The 26,322-nt window shown below is 45.2% G+C and overlaps 1 protein-coding gene across 1 annotated transcript; it reads left to right on the top strand.

The window, feature by feature from the left end:
- Window positions 1-334: 334 nt before the first annotated feature.
- Window positions 335-26,322, top strand: LOC126204260 (uncharacterized PE-PGRS family protein PE_PGRS3-like). The gene is made up of 3 exons (XM_049938650.1): window positions 335-356; window positions 12,064-12,151; window positions 25,571-26,322. The coding sequence occupies exons 1-3, from the start codon at window positions 342-344 to the stop codon at window positions 26,320-26,322; spliced, it is 855 nt and encodes a 284-aa protein (XP_049794607.1). The 5' UTR covers window positions 335-341.

Raw genomic sequence — 26,322 nt, 5'->3', positions numbered from 1 at the left:
TCAAGTTGTCGCGGCGTTTCCTCCCTGAAATTTCGCACCGGCGCTCTGTTTCTACATACCTCGTCTTGCGGCAATGCAAATGACAAGTTGCCTCCGAGGCGCCAGGAATTCCGCAGCCGAGGAACTGTGCCAGCGGCGATTAGAAACCGCGGGCCGGCGATGCGCGACCGGCCGTCCCCTGCGCACGGCACGCAGCGGACTCCGCCCCCACCACCCCCGCCTTACCGCCCCCGAGGTCGCCGGAAGCACGCTGCGCCCAGCGTGTCCGCCGCCTTCCGCCGCCTCCGACGCTATAAGGCAACCCCGCGACACAGCTGGCGCACTCCACCGCCGCCCGCGACATGCACTCGCTCACGGTAAGTCACCAGCGCAGCTGGACACTCACTAGCCTCGCGAGGTTTTCTGCAGAGAACTTGTTCATCACCAGACACTATAGGCTACTCCATCCTTTTCTGTCCCTCGCCGTGTTTATAATTTGTTGTGGCTACTGCAGTTCCTTCCAATGATAACATTTTCTAATACGGCTGTTCTGGACTTGTCTCTTCATTTATGCCAAGTTTTTTCCTTCTGATATGATTATTATGAAGCTGTTATGTTGAATTAATTAATTTTTTTCTTTTAACGAAACAACAAAAATAATCTTTACTTCCGCGACTCCTTTCGGCTGTTTAAACGTCCGTCATCACGTGGATTGCTGCTGATTAACATGGTATGTACGTATTGTGATATGACTTTGAGGTAACCTGTGTCTCAGTCTAGTAGAAAAAGAAAAGAAAATTACTAGACGATGATACACATCACCCCAAAATCGTAACACAAGACATAATGACTTACACCATAAATCCACGTTTAAACCTCCGAAACGTGTTGCGGAAAAAAAAATTATCAGTCGCTGATAACATTCAACATGTTCTTTCATTCTATATCAGTAACAGTCGCGGTGCAGCCTAACGAAAAATGATCGCTTTTAAAGTTAATTCTTCTTCACAGTTTCATGTTAATCAGCATATTATTCTCTTTAATTTCATTCTGTAGTGTTCGTTAGATTCTTTCAGGCCAGTATATTTCTGAGCCTTTTCTCCATATCCACATCTCTTTTGCTTCAATACAACTTGTCAAAAAAAAAAAGTGCACCCAAAAAGGAAGGAGAATTCGAATTGAAACTTCAAGGACTTGGAGAGTACGCAATGCTGTACTAGAGATTACAAAATGAAGTCAGATTTACGAGAGACATTTCATAAATAATTCCCACTAATTATTTTTACTTACACGTTAGTTTTTTATTTATTTATTTTTTAAATATGTTATTGCAGTTCTTCAATATAGTCTGCCTACTTTAAAACTAAATCTCAACGTCTTGGAAACGCTGTTATTCCATCCAGGACACCACCTCCGTTCATCTGTCGAACAGCTCGTAACGGTGGTAGAAATGTGTTCCAGATAAAGATAACATCCATGCATAGATTTTTTTTCAACTTCGAGAACAAGCCGATGTCTGGAGGACTCACGTCTGGTCTGTGGGGAGGATGCGCCAACACTTCCCATCCGTATTCGCGCCGTTTTTGGGCTACAGCATTGCCGATATGATGGAGAGCACTGTAGTGGAGAGCATGTGGCCCAGCCCTGAGCAACTGAGGCCTCGTTTTGTGCTCCTCTCCGCAAGGATTTTGCTTGAAGTTACGATAATACCCTGCTGTGACACTTGTTTCACATCGTACGCTATCTGCCATGATTATTCCTTTGCGGTCATAAGCAAAAATTATCATTTGCTTGAGCACATGGAAATTTTTTTGGACGTGGAGAATCTGAAGCTCTCCACTCATCAGACTGTGATTTCAATTCTGATTCAAAGTCTCTGATCCTCATTTCATCAATAGCGACAATTCGACACAAAAATCCTTGACCACGGTCGAATCGTTGTTTGAGCACTGTTGCAATGGCCAGCCGTTTCTGCTTCTCTTCAAACAGTGTGGGACCCATTTCTTAGCAGTTTTTCTCTTCTTCAAATCATTTGTCAGAATGTGGAATACTGATGCTGGTGGAATTCCCGTGGCTTCAGAGAGTTGCTCCCAAGTCGCACTGCGATCTTCTTCAAGAGCATCTGCCACAAGTTTCACACTTCGTTCATCTGTGGACATTTTTGGCCTTCCGGGTCTTGGATTATGGTCTGTGCTCATGTGACTACACGAAAACCCAGCGTGAAACTGTCCACTGTAAACTCACCACAAATTGCAATTAACGCATTGAGAATTTCTGTAGGGTTTTTGCCGCATCAAGCTTCGATCTTGAAGTACGACCTCTGGTCTTCAGCAGTCACAGTACCCGAGACCCCCTGCATGGTTTGTTTCTACCTCTCGCCAATTTTGTATTAGAATACACAGTGAAGAGGCAAAAACAAGTGCGTCTTCCTGAAGCTCCCAGCTACACCTGACGTAATTTTCATTGTTGTTGCATCCAACAATCCACAGTAATACCAACCTATGCATTATTTATGAGATGTCCCTCGTACGAAGAACTTGGCAGTATCAACCCTCTTATAAGTATGACGTTGGGAAGGCTGACAGAAAACCGTAGTATCCTCTACTGTCGAATCTGGTCCTTGATTTCCTGGATGCCAGCACAGCAACAAAGCTGACGTCTGGGCTGGTCCCACGCATGTTTTATCAGTGATAGATTTGGGGAGCCTGTTGGCCACGGTAGTACTTCAGCATCACTGTTGAAAAATGGTACCACGATTCTGTCGCATGAGAGGCAACACATGAGAGCACCGGACGTCCGTTGTGCTCAATCACTACTATTATGTCTCTCCAAGCATTGGAAGAATGGGACTTCCCTTGAGGTCGCCGCTATGCACACCAACGATGTCATCTGAGGTGGTGCAGATCGCGAATAATCGTTGAATACAATGCGACTTCCATTCATCAGGAGTCGTGGCTTCTCGATCAAGGAACCGTTCCAAACGCAATAGTTTCTGTTGTATTGTTAACGGCAGTCTATGCATTGGACGATAAGTCTCTAGTCCAGCTGATGCTAGACTGTATCCAATGATGCAGGATAACACATAGTGTGTCAGGCACCCTTTTACTTGTTCTCGGATGGCAGGCGGCAATGTGAAGAGTTGGCGATGTGGTTGGTGCACAATACGTCGATCCTCCCTCGTGGTGGGCAGACGTGGTCGACAAGGACCATGACGACGAGGGTGCCTGCCTTCGTGATCCCATGTAGTCCAACATCAGGCACTCTCACATCCGTAAGTCCGACATATCTGGATACTACACACATACATACATACTGACGAACAATGTCGCCCCTTTAAAAGTTTGTCAATTGCTGTCTCATCCGAGTATGCGGCATCTCGCCCGCCCGGCTAGCCGTGCGGTTTAACGCACTGCTTCCGGATCGGGAAGGCGTGCCGGTCCCCGGCACGAATACGCCTGGCGGATTAGTGTCGAGGTCCGATGTGCCAGCCAGTCTGTGGATGGTTTTTAAGGCGGTTTTCCATCTGCCTCGGCGAATGCGGGCTGGTTCCCCTTAGTCCGCCTCAGTTACACTATGTCGGCGATTGCTGCGCAAACAGTGTCTCCACGTACGTGTACACCGTAAGTACTCTACCACGCAAACATTGGAGTTACACTCGTCTGGAATGAGACGTTCCCTGTGGGGGTGGGCGGGACGGGGAGGGGGGGGGGGGGGGGTAGGAGGTTCCACTGGGGGCCAAACCGTACAATAACCCTGGGTTCGGTGTGGGGCGGCGGCGGGGTGAGTGGACTGCTGTAGTCTGTTGTGGAGTTGTGTCCCACTGAGGGCTACGGCGGGGACGAAGCCTCTCTGTCGTTTCTAGGTTCCCAGTTCAATAAATACGTACATACATACATACATATGCGGCATCTCTGTATGCTTCACAGTGTCCACCGACTCTCTGAGGCTGTTCACGCCCCTTATATACCCTGCCAGACTTGATAACAACACTGAACACGAGCATCAATGAACTGTAGTGACCGTTCTGCCTTTGACAGAAAATTGAACCTCTAATCATTTACATACCCGCCGACGTTACGTCCGTGTTCGACGTTACACTGACATCTGACCACTTCTGTATGTCAGATAGTGTATTTATTCTTTTTTGTCTCCCCTCCGTCCACCCTTCACAACCGTAGCTTAAAATGATCCAGATAAATGTATTAATGAATTTCTTTCATATTTTCATTTTAAACTGATTGTTGGTAGATAAATTACCTTCATTTCTGAACGCATCTTACGTCATTTCACTTCTTCTTTTGATATACGTTTCAGTTATGTTGTCATTCACAATTTGTACCTTCCAAGTAGCTAACCTCTTTACTTCCGTTTTTGTGTTTCCTATTCAATTCTTATACTTATCTGTTTGATTTAAAATTATTTAATTTCAATTTGCATTTTTCTGGCATATCCATCATATCCTTTTCAGAATTTCTTAAGACTGCTATATCGCCAGCAAACTGAATAAAATGGATTATTTTTGTTTCTTTTGGTGTCTCTTTGCATTTTATTTGTGTTAATAAACTAAACCAATATTAACAGAGAGGAAAGCCTCATTGAACACTTTTTAGCATCCTACCTTGTTGAGAAAACCTCGTTTAATGCGGCTGCAGAGGGTGGAAAAACTATCAGTTTTGCCCTCCTTACGGCAAAGCTGTACAGTTTTTTCCACGGTGGTACAGGTTTCGACCCCTGAATACACCAGAGGACTATGTTTGGAGCACAATTCGTTCGCTTTGATTCGCAGTTTCCAGAATATTTCATACTGCTCAGGAGATGGGCTTCGCTTGAGTATTTTATGTGTGCCTACCGTTGTGGCAGAGCGGTTCTAGGCGCTTCAGTTCAGAACCGCGCTGCTGATACGGTCGCAGGTTCGAACCCCGCCTCGGGCAAGGATGTGTGTGACGTCGTTAGGTTAGTTAGGTTTAACTAGTTCTAAGTCTGTGGGACTGATGACCTCCGATGTTAAGTCCCATAGTGCTCAGAGCCATTTGAACCATTTATGTGTAGAATCACGTTTATTGATTAACTGGGATAGTTTTGTAGTCAGCCATGGAGCAGCGGTTCTCTTTACTCTGACACAGCGTCTAGGGTTGAATTCGTCATACAACGCAATAGTCTACTAATTTTCGGACTTTACCTTCTAATATTCGCTCATTGCTTACATTCTGCAGTGGAATACATAAACAGCCCTTTCGCAGGGCATTATGAAAAAAAAAGGAAGATGGAGGATTAGAGTTTAACGTCCCGTCGACAGAACCGTCACTAGAAAGAGAGCGCTGCTCAGATCACGAAAGGACGAGGAAGGAAATTGGCAGTGCGTTACTCAAAGGAAACGTCCCGGCATTTACCTGCTGCGATTTAGGTTCTTAGCTTATTGGATGAGATTTTTCTTCGGTGATCTGTACTCAGTACAGAGTTTTTTTGTGTGGTGAGTGTCCGCATGGGAAAGGTTAATTCGATATTTTCCGAAATTGTACCGACATTAAAAGGCTTCAATCCTTGCACAACTACAACATAAAGAGCGATCAAAAGAGTTCCTTTCGAATGCCTTATCGACAGCTTGCCTACATGTCGGTGCTTATGCACTCACATCGAAGTCGCATTGGGCTACAAATACAATGTAATAACATCCACAAAAAAATAATTTTTTGATCGCCCCTTATATGACGGCATAATGTCAGTCCAAGTCACGTTCTGATTGAATCAAGTGTATTCCGATGATTTCCGTAATGAGAGCAAGCTACTAAATAATTGACTAGCGAGTCTGCAGCTGTAAATTATACGATTTTTGCTTTTGACGCTCAGTAATACCTATATACTGGAGTGGTTTATTAATTTACCATATTGTTTTGAATAAGAACATTTTTTCGTATTACTCACCTGGTATCTTTACTATAAAGTATGTTTAATTAATGCTGCATGGACCAGAAGGCTTCTATGTACAGTGAGGCGACGAATGTCTTGTGATAGCGGTGTGTATACCAGGGTTCGAACTTAAATAGTGGCCGGCCGGTGTGGCCGTGCGGTTCTAGGCGCTTGAGTCTGGAACCGCGTGACCGCTGCGGTCGCATGTTCGAATCCTGCCTCGGGCATGAATGTGTGTGTGATGTCCTTAGGTTAGTTAGGTTTAAGTAGTTCTAAGTTCTAGGGGACTGATGACCACAGATGTTAAGTCCCATAGTGCTCAGAGCCATTTGAACCATTTGAACTTAAATAGTGGCAACTATTTATTCACAACCGATACAAAAGAGTTTCATGTTTGCACCTGTTACTATCCTTCAAAGTAGTCACCAGCGTTGAGTAGAACCCGTTGCCAGCGATGCGAAAGGCGTAGAATATCGTTAGCAGAGCCTGTTCTGTTGATGGTGCGAATGAAGCGGGATACTGCCTGTCGAATCTCTGGAACAGTTCTGAAGCGAATGCCACGAAGTGGTTCCTTCATCTTCGTAATCAAATCAAAGTCACAAGGACTTAAGTCCGGGGAGTATGGTGGGTGGTACAGTACTTTCCAGCCCCATCGACCGAACAGAAGTATGGTTCAAAGCACTATGGGACTTAACATCTATGGTCATCAGTCCCCTAGAACTTAGAACTACTTAAACCTAACTAACCTAAGGACAGCACACAACACCCAGCCATCACGAGGGAGAGAAAATCCCTGACCCCGCCGGGAATCGAACCCGGGAACCCGGGCGTGGGAAGCGAGAACGCTACCGCACGACCACGAGATGCGGGCATCGACCGAACAGAGCAGCCACAGCTTGCACTGTATGCGCCCGCCCATTGTCGTTCAAAATGATGGGTGGGTTGCGCAGAAAGTGACACCGCTGTTTGGCAAGCTAGTATTGGGTTACTTTCTGATACAAATTTCATCCATATGGACACCCTAAAATACGGAGAATTCTATGGCATCACATCCCCTCTTCCCTATTCGTATTCTATAAGAAGCAGTCAAATGGAATCGAGACTGATGGAAAAAATCATGTAAACTATTTATTATTTTAAAATTAATCACCGTAACTGTTAATACACTTCTCCCACTGTGAAAAAAGCGGCCAATGTCACATGGATAAATGTCTGCGGCTGCCTATGGAACCATGACTGTACCCAGCACCGCACCTCTTCGTCCGAAATAAATCCACGTCACGAAATTCCATCTTCAGTGCTAGAAAAATAGGGAAATCGCATGGAGAGAGATCGCTACTCTATGGAAGATGTGTACGAGTTTCCCAGTAAAACTTCTCCAGTTCACCTGCAACAAAATGGCTCTGAGAACTATGGGACTCAACTGCTGTGGTCGTAAGTCCCTTAGAACTTAGAACTAATTAAACCTAACTAACTTAAGGACATCACACACATCCATGCCCGAGGCAGGATTCGAACCTGCGACCGTAGCGGTCTTGCGGTTCCAGACTGTAGCGTCTTTAACCGCTCGGCCACTCCGGCCGGCTCACCTGCAACAAACTCGGCAATTGTGGACGGACATTTTGTTCGCAGGTTGTTTCGAGTACGACACAAAAGTTTTGCTGTGTAGCTCTTGCAAATCCTCCATACAGTTACGACCTCTCGCCATGTGATTTTCCTATTTTTGGAGCTCTAAAGATAGACATTCATGACCGTCAAATTGTTTCAGATGAAGAGGTACACGCCGATGCACAACCATGATTCCGTAAGCTACGCAAACTTTTTTTCCGTGTGGCCACTGACCGGTTTGTATCACAATGAGATACATGTATTGTTACGGCGATTACTTTTAAAATAATGAACAGTTTACTTATGTGTTCAATCTCTCTCGTCTTCATTTGACTGTCTCTTATACAAGGTGAGGCAGCTAGGTTACAACACCCAAAATATATGCTGAATGAATTAACATATCAAAGGGTACAAATAGCTCTGAGAATTATGGGACTTAACTTCTGACGTCAGCAGTCCCCTAGAACTTAGAACTACTTAAACCTAACTAACCTAAGGACATCACACACATCCATGCCCGAGGCAGGATTCGAACCTGCGACCGTAGCAGTAGCGTACGTCCAGACTGAAGCGCCTAGAATCGCTCGGCGACAACGGCCGGCCGGAAATGAAGGAAAAAAGACCCTCCGAACATGTGTTCAGAAATGCTGTGTGCCACGGTAGACGGCACTGACGAGTGAAAGTTCTTCTGTGTTCATGTGTTCCTTGCGTGTTGCAGGCTGTGTGACTCAGCTTACTGTATGTAGCAGAACGGTCCGGTGTTCATGTAGGGAACAAGTCAAGCTGGTGTTTGTGTGCGCCCAGGCTGACGGAAACAGACGAGAGGCATCACAGCTATACCAGAACAAGTACCCTCACAGACACCAGTCACATCACATATCATTTCAAGCTCTTTTTGGGAATTTGTGCGATCACGGGTACTTTCAAACAGACGAACATGTAGGAATACGGTATTGCAGAGCCTGTGTTATTCTGATTACGATGCAAAGTTCCTTTGGATATGCACGTATGTGCCGGCCGGTGTGGCCGAGCGGTTCTAGGCCCTTCAGGCTGGAACCGAGCGACCGCTACAGTCGCAGATTCGAATCCTGCCTCAGGCATTGATGTGTATGATGTCCTTTAGTTAGTTAGGTTTAAGTAGTTCTAAGTTATAGGGGACTCATGACCTCCGATGGTAAGTCCCGGCCTGCCGGAGTGGCCGTGCGGTCTAGGCCCTACAGTCTGGCACCACGTGACCGTTACGGTCGCAGGTTCGAATCCTGCCTCGGGCATAGATGTGTGTGATGTCCTTTAGTTAGTTAGGTTTAAGTAGTTCTAAGTTATAGGGGACTCATGACCTCCGATGGTAAGTCCCGGCCTGCCGGAGTGGCCGTGCGGTCTAGGCGCTACAGTCTGGAACCACGTGACCGTTACGGTCGCAGGTTCGAATCCTGCCTCGGGCATAGATGTGTGTGATGTCCTTAGGTTAGTTAGGTTTAAGTAGTTCTAAGTTATAGGGGACTGATGACCACAGCAGTTATGTCCCATAGTGCTCAGAGCCATTTGAACCATTTTGTTGTCCCACATCGCTCAGAGCCACTTGAACCATTTTCTGCACGCATGTACAAAGGAACTTTGCATCTTAATCAGAATAACACAGGCACTGCAATATCGTATTTATCTGCCGATACCGTGCAAGAGACTTTCAAGTACAAAGCCTGACCTTTGCGGGAATATACATAATGGATGCACGAGTACAGGTCGTAGACACATGGTTGACGATATATGGAAGTTTGAGTCTGGGTGTGAGTCGTACACGGATAGCAAAATGGTAAGGCGGCCGCTCGCGATAAGCGAGAAATCCTGGTTCGAGTCCTGGAACAGCCCAAAATTTTACTGTCGTCATTCCGTTCTACAGGTGATGGTTGCCCTTATTCGGAATTGCGAATACGTCTAATGTATAACATACAGGAAGGCGGTGGTCTGTGCGTACACGAGATTCGGAGGTCTCAGTTTTACAGGGTATTGACTCGAACCCTAATACAGTACAAGCTCCAAATCTGGGGTACGCACTGCCCACCGCCTCCCTGCACGATTGTCTGTCTGAAAGGACCCATGATCACAAAATCACTCGCTGTCATACTTCCGCGAATATGATCGATAGTAAATTCATTCCAACGACAGGAAATTTGCCATGTTATCAGCTATAGCTTGGGGAAACTACACCTCGATATATTTATTCATCCTGGATATTTTTGCGATAGCCTGTCTCAGCTGTCTGACCCTGTATGCAGGGAGGTCCATTGAAGGTGACCGCTATGGTTGGCCCGATAGATGGCGCTGCCATAGCTCATATGGATATGAACTTCGTTTTTTTTTTAATAGGAACCCCGATTTTTTATTACATATTCGTGTAGTACGTAAAGAAATATGAATGTTTTAGATGGACCACTTTTTTCGCTTTGTGATAGATGACGCTGTAATCGTCACAAACGTATAAGTACGTGGTATCACGTAACATTCCGCCAGTGCGGACGGTATTTGCTTCGGCATACATTACCCGTGTTAAAATGGACAGTTTACCAATTGCGGAATAGGTCGATATCGTGTTGGTGTATGGATATTGTGATCAAAATGCGCAACGGGCGTGTGCTATGTATGCTGCTCGGTATCCTGGACGACATCATCCAAGCGTCCGGACCGTTCGACAGATAGTCACGTTATTTAAGGAAACAGGAAACGTTCAGCCACATGTGAAACGTCAACCACGACCTGCAACAAATGATGATGCCCAAGTAGGTGTTTTAGCTGCTGTCGCTTCAAATCCGCCCATCAGTAGCAGACAAACTGCGCGAGAATCGGGAATCTCAAATATGTCGGTGTTGAGAATGCTACGTCAACATCGATTGCACCCGTACCATATTTCTATGCACCAGGAATTGCATGGCGACGACTTTGAACGTCGTGTATAGTTCTGCCACTGGGCACAAGAGAAATTACGGGACGATGACAGATTTTTTGTTCGCGTTCTATTTAGCGACGAAGCATCATTAACCAACTGCGGTAACGTAAACCGGCATAATATGAACTATTGGGCAACGGAAAATCCACGATGGCTGCGACAAGTGGAACATCAGCGGCCTTGGCGGGTTAATGTATGGTGCGGCATTATGTGAAGAAGAGAAACTACGGGCCCCCATTTTATTGATGGCAATCTAAATGGTGCAATGTATGCCGATTTCCTACGTAATGTTCTACCGATGTTACTACAAGATGTTTCACTGCATCACAGGATGGCGATATACTTCCGACATGATGGATGTCTGGCACATAGCTCACGTGCGGTTGAAGCGGTATTGAGTAGCATATTTCGTGATAGGTGGATTCGTCGTCGAAGCACGATACCATGGCCCGTACGTTCACCGGATCTGACGTCCCTGGATTTCTTTCTGTGGGGAAAGTTGAAGGATATTTTCTATCGTGATCCACCGACAACGCCTGACAACATGTGTCAGCGCATTGTCAATGCATGTGCGAACATTACGGAAGGTGAACTACTTGCTGTCGAGAGGAATGTCGCTACACGTATTGCCAAATGCATTCAGGTTGACGGAAATGATGTTGAGCATTTATTGCATTAATGTGGTATTTACAGGTAATCACGGTGTAACAGCATGCGTTATCAGAAATGATAAGTGGTTCAAATGGCTCTGAGCACTATGGGACTTATCTGCTGTGGTCATCAGTCCCCTAGAACTTAGAACTACTGAAACCTAACTAACCTAAGGACATCACACACATCCACGCCCGAGGCAGGATTCGAACCTGCGACCGTAGCGGCCATGCGGTTCCAGGCTGTAGCGCCTAGAACGGCACGGCCACCCCGGCCGGCCAGAAAAGATAAGTTCACGAAGATACATGTATCATATTGGAATAACCGAAACAAAATGTTCAAACGTACCTACGTTCTGTATTTTCATTTAAAAAACTTACTTGTTACCAACTGTTAGTCTAAAATTGTGAGCCATATGTTTGTGACTATTACAGTGCCATCTATCACAAAGCGAAAAAAGTGGTTCAACTAAAACATTCATATTTCTTTACGTACTACACCAATATGTAATAAAATGGGGGTTCCTATTTTTAAAAAACGCAGTTGATATCCGTTTGACCTCATGGCAGCGGCATCGAACGGGCCAACTATAGCGCCTTCTGGTTTCCGCCGTCAAGCTAGACAAGTTTCGTTCTTTGTAGTGTTTTCGTTTGACGCTTATTTCGTGAGATATTTGGCCAGGTCACGATTAGTGGACCATCCTGTATAAGACTGTGTTCTGCTAGTTAAACATTCCTTGAGCAAAACACGTATTTTTGAAGATAGGCCGTATGATCGTATCTTGGGTTGTGCCCTATGATGCGACACAGTGTGGAACGCCTTTCGGAAATCTAGGAGGACAGAGTCTAGCTGTTCAGTCGCATCTATTGTTTGGAACATTTCGTGTTTGAACAAAAGCTAGCTGAGTCTCGCACAGTTAGCCTTCTGGAGGAGAACGTTTCCGGGCGACTGTACTCACGGCGTGGCCGGTGTTTCAGGTGACGCTGCTGCTGGCGCTGTCTGCCGGGACGTCGTATGGTCAGCAGGCGGCCGTGGCGGAGGCGGCGCCGCTGCCGGCTCCGGCAGGTACGTCCTTCTCTCTCCCCAGCATGCGTCTGCCAGCACCTCACAGGCGCCGCGTCCTGCTCTAGGCTCCAGCATAGCTAAGAGAGGGTACCAGATGTCGAAAAAAAATCAGCTGCACAATTTTATTTGTTCTCTACTGGTTTCAGTACTGGCTTCCATTTTCACAAGACATACTTCCATTTTCACAAGAGGTACAAAACAGAATAATACAAGTATATGATTTCCTTCGAGTTCACAACATGAAAGTAGGTGCAAAAATTTTTGAAGTATATTGTGTAGTTTTTTAGTGTGTGCTACCACAGATGCTGCACAGGCATAGGTGTGCGAACTTTTCAAAATACGTTGTCTCTTAAACGACTCGCACTAGAATCCTGCAACATCTACGTCTACATCTGAATAGATTCTCTGCAAATCACATTTAAGTGTCTGGCAGAGGATTCATCGAATCACCTTCACAATTCCCTATTATTCCAATCTCGTATAGCGCGCGGAAAGAACGAGCACCTATATTTCCCTTAGTTTATCACGATCACTGTTTCTACCTATGTAGGTTGGCGCCAGTAAAATATTTTCGTATTCGAAACAGAAAGTTGGTTATTGGACTTTCGTGAGAAGATTCCCCCGCGGCGAAAAATGCCTTAGTTTTAAAGCTGTCCACCACAAATCCTGTATCATTTCAGTGTCACTCTCTCCCCTGTTCTGCCATAATGCAAAACGTGTTACCCTTCTTTTAACTTTTTCGATGTAATCCGTCAGTCCTATCTGGCAAGGATCAGACACCCCGAAGCAGTATTCCAAAACAGGACGAACAAGCGTAATGTAGATCTGTTACATTTTCAAAGTATCCTGCCAATAAAACGGAGTCTTTTGTTAGCCTTCCCCACAACATTTTCTACGTGTTTGTTCCAAATTAAGTCGTTCCTTATTGTAATGCCTAGGAATTTAGTTGAATTTACGTTATTTAGATTTGACTGATTTATCGTGTAACCGAAGTTTAACAGAATCCTTTTAGCACTCATGTGGGTGACCTCACACTTTTCGCTATTTGCCAATTTTCTCAAAATACAGATATCTTTTCTAAATCGTTTTGCAATTTGTTTCGATCTTCTGATGACTTTGCTAGACGATAAACGATAGCATCATCTGCAAACAACATAAGATGGCTGCTCAGATTTCCTCCCAAATCGTTTATATAGATAAGTAACAGGAAAGGGCCTGTAACACTACCTAGTGGAACGCCAGAAATTACCTCTGTTTTACTCGATGACTTTCCGTCAATAACTACGAATTGTGACCTCTCTGACAGGAAATCACGAATCCAGTCACATAACTGAGACGATAGTCCATAAGCTCGCAGTTTCACTAAAAGCCGCTTGTGCGGCACAGTGTCAAAAGCCTTCCGGTAACCAAGAAACACGGAATCAATTTGAGATTCCTGGTCAACACCACTCAACACTCCATACGAGTAAGAAGCTGGTTGTGTTTCACAAGAACAATGTTTTCTAAATTCGTGTTGAATGTGTGTCAATAGACCGTTTTCTTCGAGGTATTTCGTAATGTTCCAAAATCCTGCTGCATATTTACGTTAATGATATGGCCCTGTAATTTAGTGGATTACTCCTACTACCTTTCTTCACTTCTCCGAGGATATTTACTTCTGCGTTACTCATATTGGCAGCTGTTCTTCATTCGAATTCTGGAATACTTATTTCGTCTTCTTTTGTGAAGGCATTTCGGAAGGCTGTGTTCAGTTACTCTGCTTTGGCAGCACTGTCTCCGATAGCATCTCCATTGTTATCGCGCAGATATAGAACACCTCTGACATTCTAATTTACCCTACTTTTAGTTTTGTAATGTAAATGGGGATTTTTCCATTTCAAAAAGTGTACGTTTGCACAAGAAATACACATTCTAAGTATTACTACATACTGTTGCACTGGCTAATAAAACGAGCCTCTGACTACCAACCCATTCCGTGAAAACCGCACATCAATAGCACTTTCCATTTCCAAAACATCCGTGGTGGAAATTTTTGCCGATTCACCTTCTATACCAAGGAAATAGTTTGTTCTTGTACTGAGCTAGTGGTGGTTATTTTATGTCAAGTTCAAGCTTGTACATGTTATCAAACTTGACTGTTTTAGATCTATTACGGTTGAAACTCAATGAAACAATCATTGTGATAATTCGCCAAATCTTACACTTGACAATAGGACAGGTATGTATTTTTCACCAATTGATGTACGTCACGTAAGTATGCGATGCTTCAAACATTTTTCACCGACTTTCCTGTTGTAAGATTGTAGGAAATTCCGTACTTGTATTATCTTGTTTTGTACCTCGCAGTATCTCCTGTAAAGATGGTAGCCAGTACTGCAACCGGTAGAGAATAAATAGGACTGTACAGCTGTTGGCAAAAACAATGATTTTTTTCAAATATTTGTCGGCTGTAGATAACCACTAGAAAGAAACCTCTACTTGTTACCGGATCTGTGAAGGCCCTTGTTACGATCTGAGCGCTCCTTCCAAACTACTAGCACATCTACGTTTACAAGTAAACTTCAGAAGCTTAAGTACAGGGCATGAACGGCATGCCTCCTACAACATAAGCCACTCTCTGTCCAATTTCACAACGGAAAAAATCAGACATCCCGAGGACACGCTATGCTAATACCGAATAAAACCATCTCTAAACCCAATATGGCGTCAATTCGGCGAAGCAGAGAGTGTACAAGATTCGTGATGTATGCCGTATCCAGCTGAAGCTATTAGTTGAAGATCTGGCTCCGAAGACCTGTCACGTTTCGGCGATGGAGACTGCTTTGTTTCTCCCACTGTCCCACGGGAATACAATGGGGTGATTAAGCGGTCCTACCAAAGTTTAATAGATCACTTGTTATTCGTCAATCCAACTACGCGTGTATGCAGTCCTAGGAACACTGCAGTTGTCACATGCGAAATAGCAACAGTTGGTCACTGATAATGTTGAAATAAACAACCTGAATGAGTGGGTTCAAGCCATGGTATGAAAACCAGATCCAGCTCTTCTGGGATTCCCGACAGATCTGCTGCAAATACAATTCTCGGGTTTCCCGCCGGATAACATTGTGTAAGACTCACAATACTGATGCAGCTTTTAATCACAGCAGAGTCCGGCAGCACAGTCATCTCCCACTTCACACGCGCGGAAGCCACATCTTCGGTTTCCATCAGGAGGCTCTATATGCACTACTTCCCTCAAACCGCGCCTGTTCATGCACGCGAAATTCCTGGTGGTAGTCCGGATAAGTCTTGAGTCGTCCGTGGGCGTGTCACCAGCACAGTACACCAAAACAGAAGTGCGAGGACCGTGCTACGACACGGAAACACAGAGCTAAAGCAGCGCTCCATGTCCCGTGGCAGAGGACTTCCAATACGAGACATATGAGGAGAAAATCCGTATTATTGGCTTTGGAAATACGAGTGCTAGATGATAACATTTTTCATTTATACTTTATAGGTGCTTTATAGGTGTGTCTGGTAGTGTGGTGGTAAAGCATATTTATTTCTAAATCGTGATATTGGAATTTCGTCCGTGTGGCTGTTGTCAAGTGGAAATCATGTTCCTTATTACGACCTTCTCGAGCATATTGCACTCTTTGAATTGCTACGTAAATATGTTGTACGTATTCCGCTTAATTTTTGATTTCATCCGTAATGATTCGATATTTATTTTTGTTTCATATGAAATAGAAACTAGATTCGTCACATTGTATTCTGTGGACTCATGTCTATTTGCTACTGCATACGAATCCATGTTTAAATTGCTCGATTTAGATGCACTATAAGTATATTACTCTTATTCTGTGTTATTTTTGCTACCATCCGCTTTTCGTACTCTCGCATTTAATGGAAGCCCCCCGAAATTTCCATTGATTTCTTCTAAAATGTACGGTTTGCAGTACCTGTCCATAACGGTGAAACATATGTTTAGCTACTTTAGCATTTTTAGCATTTTGAAGGAAGAATGCTCTAATCACCAAGACTGCAAAGCATGCTCATCTACATCTATATCCACACTCTGAAAGCCAGTGAGATATACATGACACTCAGTGGCAAGAAGCAAGACTATTCAAAGCAGAATTACTTGCTCATTTCGTGATAGGATGTAATAAGTTTAATACCAATACTGTAAGGACCTGATAGCATGGAGTTCTCCGTTAAATGCGAGAAAGTATGGAGAACGGATGCGAACAAAAATAACGTAAAATACGAGTAATACACTTACAATACATTTAAATAGAGCAGTTCACTCATGTTCGTAAGCAATAACAGATACACGTAAGTCCGCAGAACACCATGCAACGAAAGCAGCTCCTGTTTTATATGAAAGCGACATAATGGATTGATAAACTCGCAGTGCTCCAAGTGACAAGTGAGCGGGGGGGGGGGGGGGGGGGGGGGTCAGCGAACCACGGGCGTGTTACCAGAAGTCCCTATATGAGTTTCAGTTCTGTGGTCATGTGTCACGTCTTGCAGCGCAGTGACAACAGCAGCTACTAACTACTACAACAGTTGTTTCGACGCCGCTTTGACAATGCTATTCGGCGGTAACCGCGAGAAGTGTGTCTGCATCATAAAAGTTATCTCTGGTCTGATCTACATAAAGTGCATAACTGAGTGGTCAGCTCATCTTATTGTCATGCAGCTGGCCTGGGGTCGATTCCCGAACGGGGACTGGGTGTTGTGTTATCCTCACCATCATTTCATCATCATCGACACGCAAGTCATACAGTGTGGCGTTAACTGAAAAGAGTTGCAACTCGGCGGCCGAACTTCCCCAGCCATCAATGTCGTACATCATTACATTTCAGTAGGCACTGCGGACTAAGAGTCTCATTAGGCCTTCGTTGCACTTAGCTCCTAGCAAAATTGAGGCACGACAGAGCACACTACACGTCTCCAGTCATATATTGAGCAGTTTATAAATTACGATAATGATAGAAGCTGAAGAAGCTAATTAAAATTTGTGCCACCGCCAGGACTTGAACCTGTGTCTTGTGCTTACTAGGCACGTGTGTTAGGTAGTACACAACTTTTTTTGTTGATCTCATTTTGTTCGTTACGGTTCCTTATATTTTTCGGGGCGGACGTCCCATGGCGCTTATTTAAGTTTAACTCAGTTTTTAATTACAGAGGGCAGCTATCCCTCTGACCGAACATGCTGAGCTACCGTGCCGGCACTGAAGCCGTATATGCAACGCGCCTGCAAAGATTGCCCTATTGCAATGCCCTCACTGCACGAGACCCCATTTCAAGTACGAGCCATTACACAGATTTTAATTTATTTCTTAACCTTCTATCGTTGTAGTAGATAAAGTTGCGATTCATATGACCCAAGGAAAATTTAGCTTATAAACTGTTTGGCCCATTAAAGACGTGCAGTTTTACATGTTGCAGTAAACAAATTTCTTCTGCGGGACATCCGGTTACCAAAGGTCCATTTAGTGTCGTTCCTTTCGCAGCGTTCGATGAGGCTGCGACTGAGACAGACTGGCATTACAGACAGTTTTGGAACCCACAGTCACTAACAAGGCATGACTTTCGTGACTTGGTCCCGTCGGCTAGGCTCTTTTTTGTGATTGCTTTTTGTACACCATGTTACATGGCTGCAAGTGCTACACCATTCTTTGCGCACACGTTGGACAGTTTGTGTTCATACACGAGCAAACTGGGAAACCTCATTAACAGTGTAGCCATGAGCATACCCGAAAACCGAGCACAACAGCTACTTTGTTCCATGCATTCCACCAACAAAATTAGTGTCTTTCAAAACACACGTTCCCCCGATTTTTTACTATTGCTGATCAGTCTCAGACACTTACTACGCAGGATTAATACACCAGACAGAGTTCCAGTAAAGAGTAACAGGTTTCATCACGGGATAGGTTAGTAAGTGTGGGAGCATTAAAAAGGCAGGGGTGTTCAACGTGCGGCCCGCGGACTGCATGTGGCCGAAAGCAGATATCAGTATCTGGTTCCCCTCCCCCCTTCCCCTCTGTTTGGTAGTGTTAAATATATTATATGCTACCCAAAAATACTCGTGTCCTCGCAATGTGACCCAGGTAAGCTAAAAGGTAGGACACCTCTGGTCAAAGAGATGCTCAACAACTCCTAGAGAGGCGTTGTGAATCATGAGACGGGTCACTGTTGAAATTTAGAAAGCATACATTCCAGAAAGAGTCGATCAACATATTACTTCATCCAAAAACATCACACGAAATGGCCATGACGAAAGTTTCAGAGAAAATAGAGCTCATACTGTACTGTGAGCTTTACTGGCAGTTACTCTTCCCCTGTCCCGCTCGTGGATGGAAGAGGAAAGAGGGGAACGATTTATTTATCTGTTATTTCATTTGCTGCCATTTACACTTCACCTGCCACGTAGAGACTACGACAGAACGTATTTGGATAATACATGTACTTAAGATGAAATAAATTTCGTTTCTTAATACTTTGTCAAGGTTGCAACCTTATATAAAGTACTTGGAAACATAAAGGAATTAGAAAGTGGGAATGCTTATTATTGTTATCTGAGAATAAGTGGTGGAGTCCCAGAAACATCCCGTCTCATGCTGCACCGCCAGCCGTGGACTAGCAGCAGCCAGACTGAGGAATCACCTCCCAAGCGTAGACTGCCGTTAACGCCACAACACAATCAGCCGCCTTTGGTCCAGTGCCGCGACAGGGAAACATAGCCTGCTGATGAGTAGCGTCACGTTATGTTCAGCGACGAACTGCGATTCTGCTCCTTCCTGCAACAGCCTCATCATGAGTATGGCGGCGACTTGGTAAGAGGTTCCATTCCTCCGATGTTTTGGAGAGGTAAAGCCGGAATACTCCTGTCTTCATGGCGTGAAGAGTCATCAGGTATAATCTCAGATCGCGGATAGTAGTGATTAAAGCAACTCTGGTGTGTAAACATACGTGACGGACGGCCTATGTCCTCATGTTTTACGTCTCAAGCAATAGTACCATGGTGCCATTTTCAAGAGGATAACGGTAGTCCACAAGTGACTCGTGTCTCTATCAACTGTCTGCGAGGTGTTGACGTACTCCCGTGGCCAGCGAGATCTCCTAATCTGTCCCCGATAGAACGTAGACGTTATCTCTTGCCCAGTACAAGGATGAGTGGCAACACTTGTGGGCCAGCTTTCGTTTCGAGGGGATAGAAAAGCGTTATGACGCCCTTCGCACCTGAATGAGAGCTTGCATGCAGGCCAGACGGGATACTGATAACTGAGCTTATTCTGCCAAATTCTTTGAATATTTGATTGGACAGTGTAATCTCTGAAATAAGATCGCACACGTGAAGTTACATTTCGTTTCGTCCTCCCCCTCCTCCCCCACCCTAAGCAGTACTATGATATGGTATTTAACAGAATTATAAAACTTACTGTCATGGGAATATTGTTGTCTTTTTAATATTTCTTACACCCTTTCCATGTTGGTTAATTACATTTTTGGATTGTGTATCGGACAAGAAATTTTAATACGTAAAAAGGCCACTTTTGTGACAAAAAGTTTTAACTGTAATGTAAGTGATTATGAACTTGTCCGTCAGCTTACCCAACCTTTTAAATTATGTGACAATTTGTTCCCTACTCAAAAATGCTACTCGCTGGCCGGCCGCGGTGGCCGTGCACTTCTGGCACTGCAGTCCGGAACCGCGGAACTGCTACGGTCGCAGGTTCGAATCCTGCCTCAGGCATGGGTGTGTGTGATGTCCTTAAGTTAGTTAGGTTCTAAGTTCTAGGGGACTTATGACCTAAGATGTTGAGTCCCATAGTGCTCAGAGCCATTTGAACCATTTTTAGCTACTCGCTGCGAACTCGTAAATTCTGCTGTCCCTAGCCTTCAATCTTCATCTCTTCTAATAAAATCGTAGTAAAAGTCTTTACCCGCTTTCAATTTTGTCTGATTAAACCAACGCTTTATTTTCAGTTGCTCTGCACACCTGCAAAAAAACGTTTAAGAAATCTACTTGCGCTACACATTGTCACAGTATGCATCATAGAGAACAATAACCGCAATGTCTACATATACCATACAACGTTTTATTACTTATTGCAAACAAATTACAACATTGAAAGGTTAGCTTCATGCAGCGAATAACTAGTTAGAAACACACAAATAGGGCAAAGATATGAAAACAACCGCGAGAAATGGGTGCTTGAACATAACTGCAAATGCTATCCAAACGTGCACGTTGCGCTGTTGAATTTGACCACGACCGGCAACTGTGTAATGTCCTCAACACGTTGCATATGTCAGTATTAGTCATAATAGTGTTCTGTGTAGTAGTAAGTGCATTACGTCGGAGCTAACTGAGTTAGAAAGTGGACGAATTATTGGTGCTCGTATGGTGGGTGTTTCCGTAGCCAAAGTACCAAAGCGTTTGTTGTTTCAAGACACACTATATCGAAGATTTATACTGCATACACGGAAGATTTATTACGCAAACCCGCTCAGTCAAAACGCGAACGAAAATGTGAGTTGAATGATCGTGACAGATTGTCATTGAAGAGGATTGTGGTGACAAGCAGGACGACAGCAGCTCCTGAACTCACTGCACAACAGAGAATCGCTTTTGCGAACCCTGTCAGCACCAAAGCAACACGAAGGGAGCACCGTAAGCAGGAAATTGCATGACGAGCTACAATTCCAAAACCTCTCACCAGTGATGCAAATGCCCGTAATAGGAAAACTTGGCGCCGAAACCATAAAAGCTGGACTCTGGAGCAGTGGAAGAAAGTAATTTGGTCGACGGAATCTTGTGTCACAGTGTTTCCAGTTTCTGGTCGAGTTTGCGTCCTAGAGTGAAATATAGCAGGGGTTCAGGAATGGTTTGAGCAGCCATATATCGTGGTATTCCACCTGCCCATTAATACTCAGCAAGATCGCATTACTGCCAATGATTGTGTGACCATTTTGTCTGATCATGACCATTCCGTGGTACATTGTTTGTTTCCCATTGGCGACGCTATGTTCCAAGACCACGTGGCTCTGTTCACGTAGCTCGCATCGTCCCAAACTGGTTTTGTGAGCACGAGGATGAATCGCTTTCCCCTGGCAACCGCAGTCACCAGATCTCAATATTATTGATCCTTTGACGTCTACTTTGGGCAGAAGGGTGAGTGCTCACTGTCCACCTCCTTCAATGTTGCCTGCACTTGCCAGCATTTTGCAGGAACGAAAGTGTAAGATTCCCTTTAAAACTATACAGGGCTCATATTTATACATTTCGAGACGACTGGAAGCAGTTTCGAATGATAATGGTTTTCCTAAATTGCAATAGGCATGGTAATGTGTTGGTATTTTGCTGTCTCCATATTTTTGTCCGCCACTGTTGCCAATCCGTAACGTGCTGCTGTTTTGACTCAAAATTGTGTGAGTGTTTTCCTATTGTTAGCGAGGTTGTTTACGAGTTACTGACGGCGTAGCTGCCAATGGGCCCTTTTCAGGGAGTTACGTGTGTTCGCCAGCGAGTATCTCCACATGACCCGGGTCAACACTGCGAACAAGTGGTCAGAAGCGAACTGGAATCAACGCATTGTTGCAGGCAAACATTACTCCTTGTTACAAGCTGCCGATTCGTTATTGCCTACCAGTCATCTGTCAGAGTAGAGTAGCCTGGTAGTACAGCCAACCCTCCATAGCAATACTTACTTCAAATTTGCCAATAGCATCCCAAAATGAGACGTCAGTAGCCTCCTGACAACCGAAACAAGACACTGTATGGGGACGACTGTACCCACAATCCAACATTTAGTCGCCCTAAATAGAACCGCTCCAAAGAATGACGAAACGTCGGTATTTTGTTTTAAGTGTTTCATAATATAACGTCCAAATACAGAACCTGAGTATATTCAAATTGACGTCGGGTGTAGAAGTCTACCAATGTATATCCTGTAACCAACGTTGATGTTCTGAGGGTGCGTATTCAAAATGAATATGTCTAAATGGGACCCACTCCATGAATTTTCAACAGGGTACGGCAAAGAATGGGTCGCTGGCTCAGAGCATGCATCGAAGCAGGAGGAAACCACTTAAAAATTTTTTTCATAAGTGTACGAAGTTAAATGTAACGTAAGACTGGGAAACTTGGTGACCCCTAGATCTATTTGTGTGACATAATCTCACGACATTTTTGCTGCGATATTTAATTCTATAACTTTCATCCATTAATTTTGATAGCAATAAAAAAGTTTTTATATGGATGATATTTCGCCATATGGAATATTAATTGTCACAAAGTTACGCCCCATCTCAGGGCAATATTGTAACATGAAGTCCAAGACAGGGAGAATAGGGTTAAATTTATCTGCCGCAAGGATGGTCTGACCTATTGTTTCTCAATGACACACAGTTATAACCGTGGCAGAGATTTGGTCACCACAGAAAAACATTCGTCGCAGACTTCGCTCAATTCGTGAGATTTGTTTTCCTATATTTCTTAAAATCCAAATAATTGTAGTCCAAGCCTCACTCGCATAAAATAAGAATGAAAAAGAAACTAAACTAAGCAAATTGATTAAACAAAACTTTCACACGCTTACTGACGTCTCTGTTCAAAGGCATCGTTTGAGAAAGAAACAGGTCACAATACTGACATTCAACACAATATTCTCTAAGCAAGAGCAGAGTATTGGGCATTTACAAGTTCAGTGGTATAAGAAGGCAAAAAGTCACGAAGTCACGACACATTTAATAAAATATTCTGAGCATTTATGTACTGTATTTAGAAACAAAGTCATAGTGCGAAATAAAACTGTCTCTTTTTTACTAAAACATTTAAAACTGTCCGTAATTTCGGCTGTCGCACCCGTTTCTGCAGGTATGTGTGCTGTCACAAAGTTCGAATGGTTCAAATGGCTCTGAGCACTATGGGACTTAACTGCAGTGGTCATCAGTCCCCTAGAACTTAGAACTAGTTAAACCTAACTAACCCAAGGACATCACACACATCCATGCCCGAGGCAGGATTCGAACCTGCGACCGTAGCGGTCGCGCGGCTCCAGACTGTAGCGCCTAGAACCGCTCGGCCACTCCGGCCGGTTCACAAAGTTCCCCCTGTAATCTGCAGAAATAACTTTTTTCGCTTTACAATGGTTGAAGGCAATTTTTGTAAAAGTTTGTCCGTATTGAGAATAGTTCGCAGATACAATTTATTTATATCAACTTGCCATCAGCTAATCATCTCTTCAGAGTTATTGGAAGTAGCACAAAGCTTCCAAGATATCTGCAAATATGTTCCCACGTTGTTTTTCCATTTCCCGACAACTCGTCTTTGCGACCAGCTCACAAGTGCTTGTAGCTACCACCATCGTTAATGGCAGCACTATGCAAGAAAACACTGTAACAGAGCTGTATGTAGGATGTTGAACCCAGTTACAGTGTTTAAGAATATGACACGGCGTAATGCTGCCGACTGTTAACAAATGTACAAGTATACGGAATAGGTTCCCACGTATGTGTGCGGCTCGAAGACATCTTGGGTAAGAGAACCGAGTATGTAGCCCTCGACGGCGAGTGTTCATGGGAGACAAGGGTGTTGCCAGTAGTGCCCCAAGGAAGTGTGATAGGCTGGCTGTTATTTTTCATACACATAAATGATCTGACGGACAGGGTGAGCAGCAACAGTTTAAGGGTGTTTTCTGATGATGCTGTAGTGCATGGGAAGGTGTCGCACGCCGGTCGGTGTGACCGAGCGGTTCTAGGCGGTTCAGTCTGGAACCGCTCGACCGCTACGGTCGCAGGTTCGAATCCTGCCTCGGGCATGGATGTATGTGATGTCCTTAGGTTAGTTAGGTTTAAGTAGTTCTAAGTTCTAGGGGACTGATGACCTCAGATGTTCAGTCCCATAGTGCTCAGAGCCATTTGAACCATTTTTTTTTAAGGTGTCGCAGTTGAGTGACTGTAGGAGGATGCAAGGTGACTTAGACAAAATTTCTAGTTGGTGTGATGAATGTCAGCTAGCCCTACGTGCAGAAAAAGTTAATGCAGATGAATAGGGAAAACACACGCATAACGTTAGAGTAAAACATCAGTAGTGTGCTTCTTGACAATGTCAAATCGATTAAATATCTGGGCGTAACGCTGCAAAGAAATACGAAATGGACTGAGCTTGTAAGGATTGTAGTACAGAAGTGCTTGGGTTTATCGGGGGAATTTTAGGAAATTGTGGTTCATCTGTAAAGGAGACCGCATATAGGACATTAGCGCGACCCACGGTCGAGTGCTGCTCGAGTGTTTGGGATCCGCACCAAACCGGACTGAAAGGAGATATCGAAACAGTTCAGAGGCGGGCTAGTAGATTTGTTAGCAGTAGGCTCGAGCAACATGCAAGTATTACGGAGATGCTTCGGGAGCTCAAATCGGAATCACAGGAGGGATAGTTCAAATGGCTCTGAGCACTAAGGGGCTTAACATCTGAGGTCATCAGTCCCCTGATTTAGAACTACTTAAACCTAACCTAAGGTCATCACACACAACCATGCCCGAGGCAGGATTCGAAACTGCAACCGTAGCAGTCACATGGTTCCGGACTGAATCGCCTACAACCGCTCGACCACAGCGGCCGGCCACTGGAGGAAATGCGACGTTCTTTCCGAGGAGCGCTATTGAGAAAGTTTAGAGAATCAAAATTTGAGGGTGACTGAAGAACGAATCTATTTCGCTTAAGGCGATTAAAGCTCGTACGGAGGCATATAGATGGCCATTGTTTCCCTCGTTCTATTTCAGAGCGGAACATGGAAGGGAATGACTGGTAGTGGTACAGGCTGCTTCCCGCCATGCACCGTACTGTGGCTTGCGAAGCATGTAAGTAGATGTAGACGTAGAAGAGTAAAATGGTAGAGCAGATTGTTGCCATAAAGGAGAACCTCAGTAGCAAAGTTCTCTAGTTTTACGGCATTACATGTAACATTAATAATAAAAAAAATATATTTTACACCTTATTTCAGATCTATATGACGATGCTATGCTGATTATATTTATATGTTTTGACTTTGCCATTATGGCCTTATCACTTTAGGACATGCTGTAAAAAAGATCTGAGGCTGGTCATTAGGAACTGAAACCGGACACCGTCTAAAGAATTCATATTGTGATCAAAGACTGGAATAAAAAACATTTGACAGTATTGGATCACTGTTTGTCTACGCGACCATGTCGCAGTTGGTGACACACATCTTCTACTGAATAAAGGCTCACACGTCTTAAAGTAGGCATTTTAGAGCCCATGTTTATTGGACTCTTTTACTTAGAATAATCGTTCACCTCATACCTCTAAGTGTTGACCATTCCTCCATAGAAAGAATAGAGAAGTGATGCACTTTCCGCACCCAGTCCCACAATGACTGAGTTTTTCTTCCATAGCGCAAGCCCAGTTCGGCGGCGGGAATGGCGGCTTCCCACCATACCATTTCTTCCCGCCGTACTTCAACGGCTTCAACGGCTTCGGAGGCGGTGTCGGCGTCGGCGGCGCACAGGGCTCCTCTTCCGACGCATCCTCTTCCTCAGTGGCGAGCGACGCCGTGGGCGGATTGGGCGGCGTGGGCGGCGCGGGCGCGCCTCAGCAGGTGAGCTTCAGCCTGGGCTACCAGCCGCAGTCGGCCGCCCCCGGCGGCGGCGGCGGCGGCGGCTTCCAGGGCGGCTACCGCTTCGGCTTCGGCGCGGCCCCCGTGGGCGGCGCGGACTCGGTCGCCCCCAGCGTGGCGCAGCCCGCGGCCGCCGGCGGCAGCGTCGGCTTCTACGGCGCCGCGCCCGCGCTGGGCTCCGCCTCGCCCTTCCTGGGCTCCGCCGGCGGCTTCGGCGCGCCCTCGCAGCTGGCCTCCGTGCCGCTGACCGCCGGCGGCCGGTTCGCCTTCGGGGGCGGCGAGGGCGGCGCGGGGGCCGGCGGGCAGTTCAGCGCGCCGCAGCCGCAGCTGCCGCAGCAGTTCGCCGGCGGCTACCGGCAGTTCGCGCCCCCGGCCTTCGCCGGCTTCGGCGGCTACCAGGGCGCCAAAAGCGGCGCCGCCAGCGAGGCGGGCGCAGCGCCGTCGCAGGCCGCCGCCTCCTCCGCTCCCGGCGGCGCTCTCAGCAAGCACTCCGTCACCAGCATCCAGGACGAGATCACCAAGCGCCAGTGA

The sequence above is a fragment of the Schistocerca nitens genome, chromosome 9, assembly GCF_023898315.1.
Source record: "Schistocerca nitens isolate TAMUIC-IGC-003100 chromosome 9, iqSchNite1.1, whole genome shotgun sequence".
In the NCBI taxonomy this organism is placed as follows: domain Eukaryota; kingdom Metazoa; phylum Arthropoda; class Insecta; order Orthoptera; family Acrididae; genus Schistocerca; species Schistocerca nitens.
This window is presented reverse-complemented; position numbering and strand designations above follow the sequence as displayed.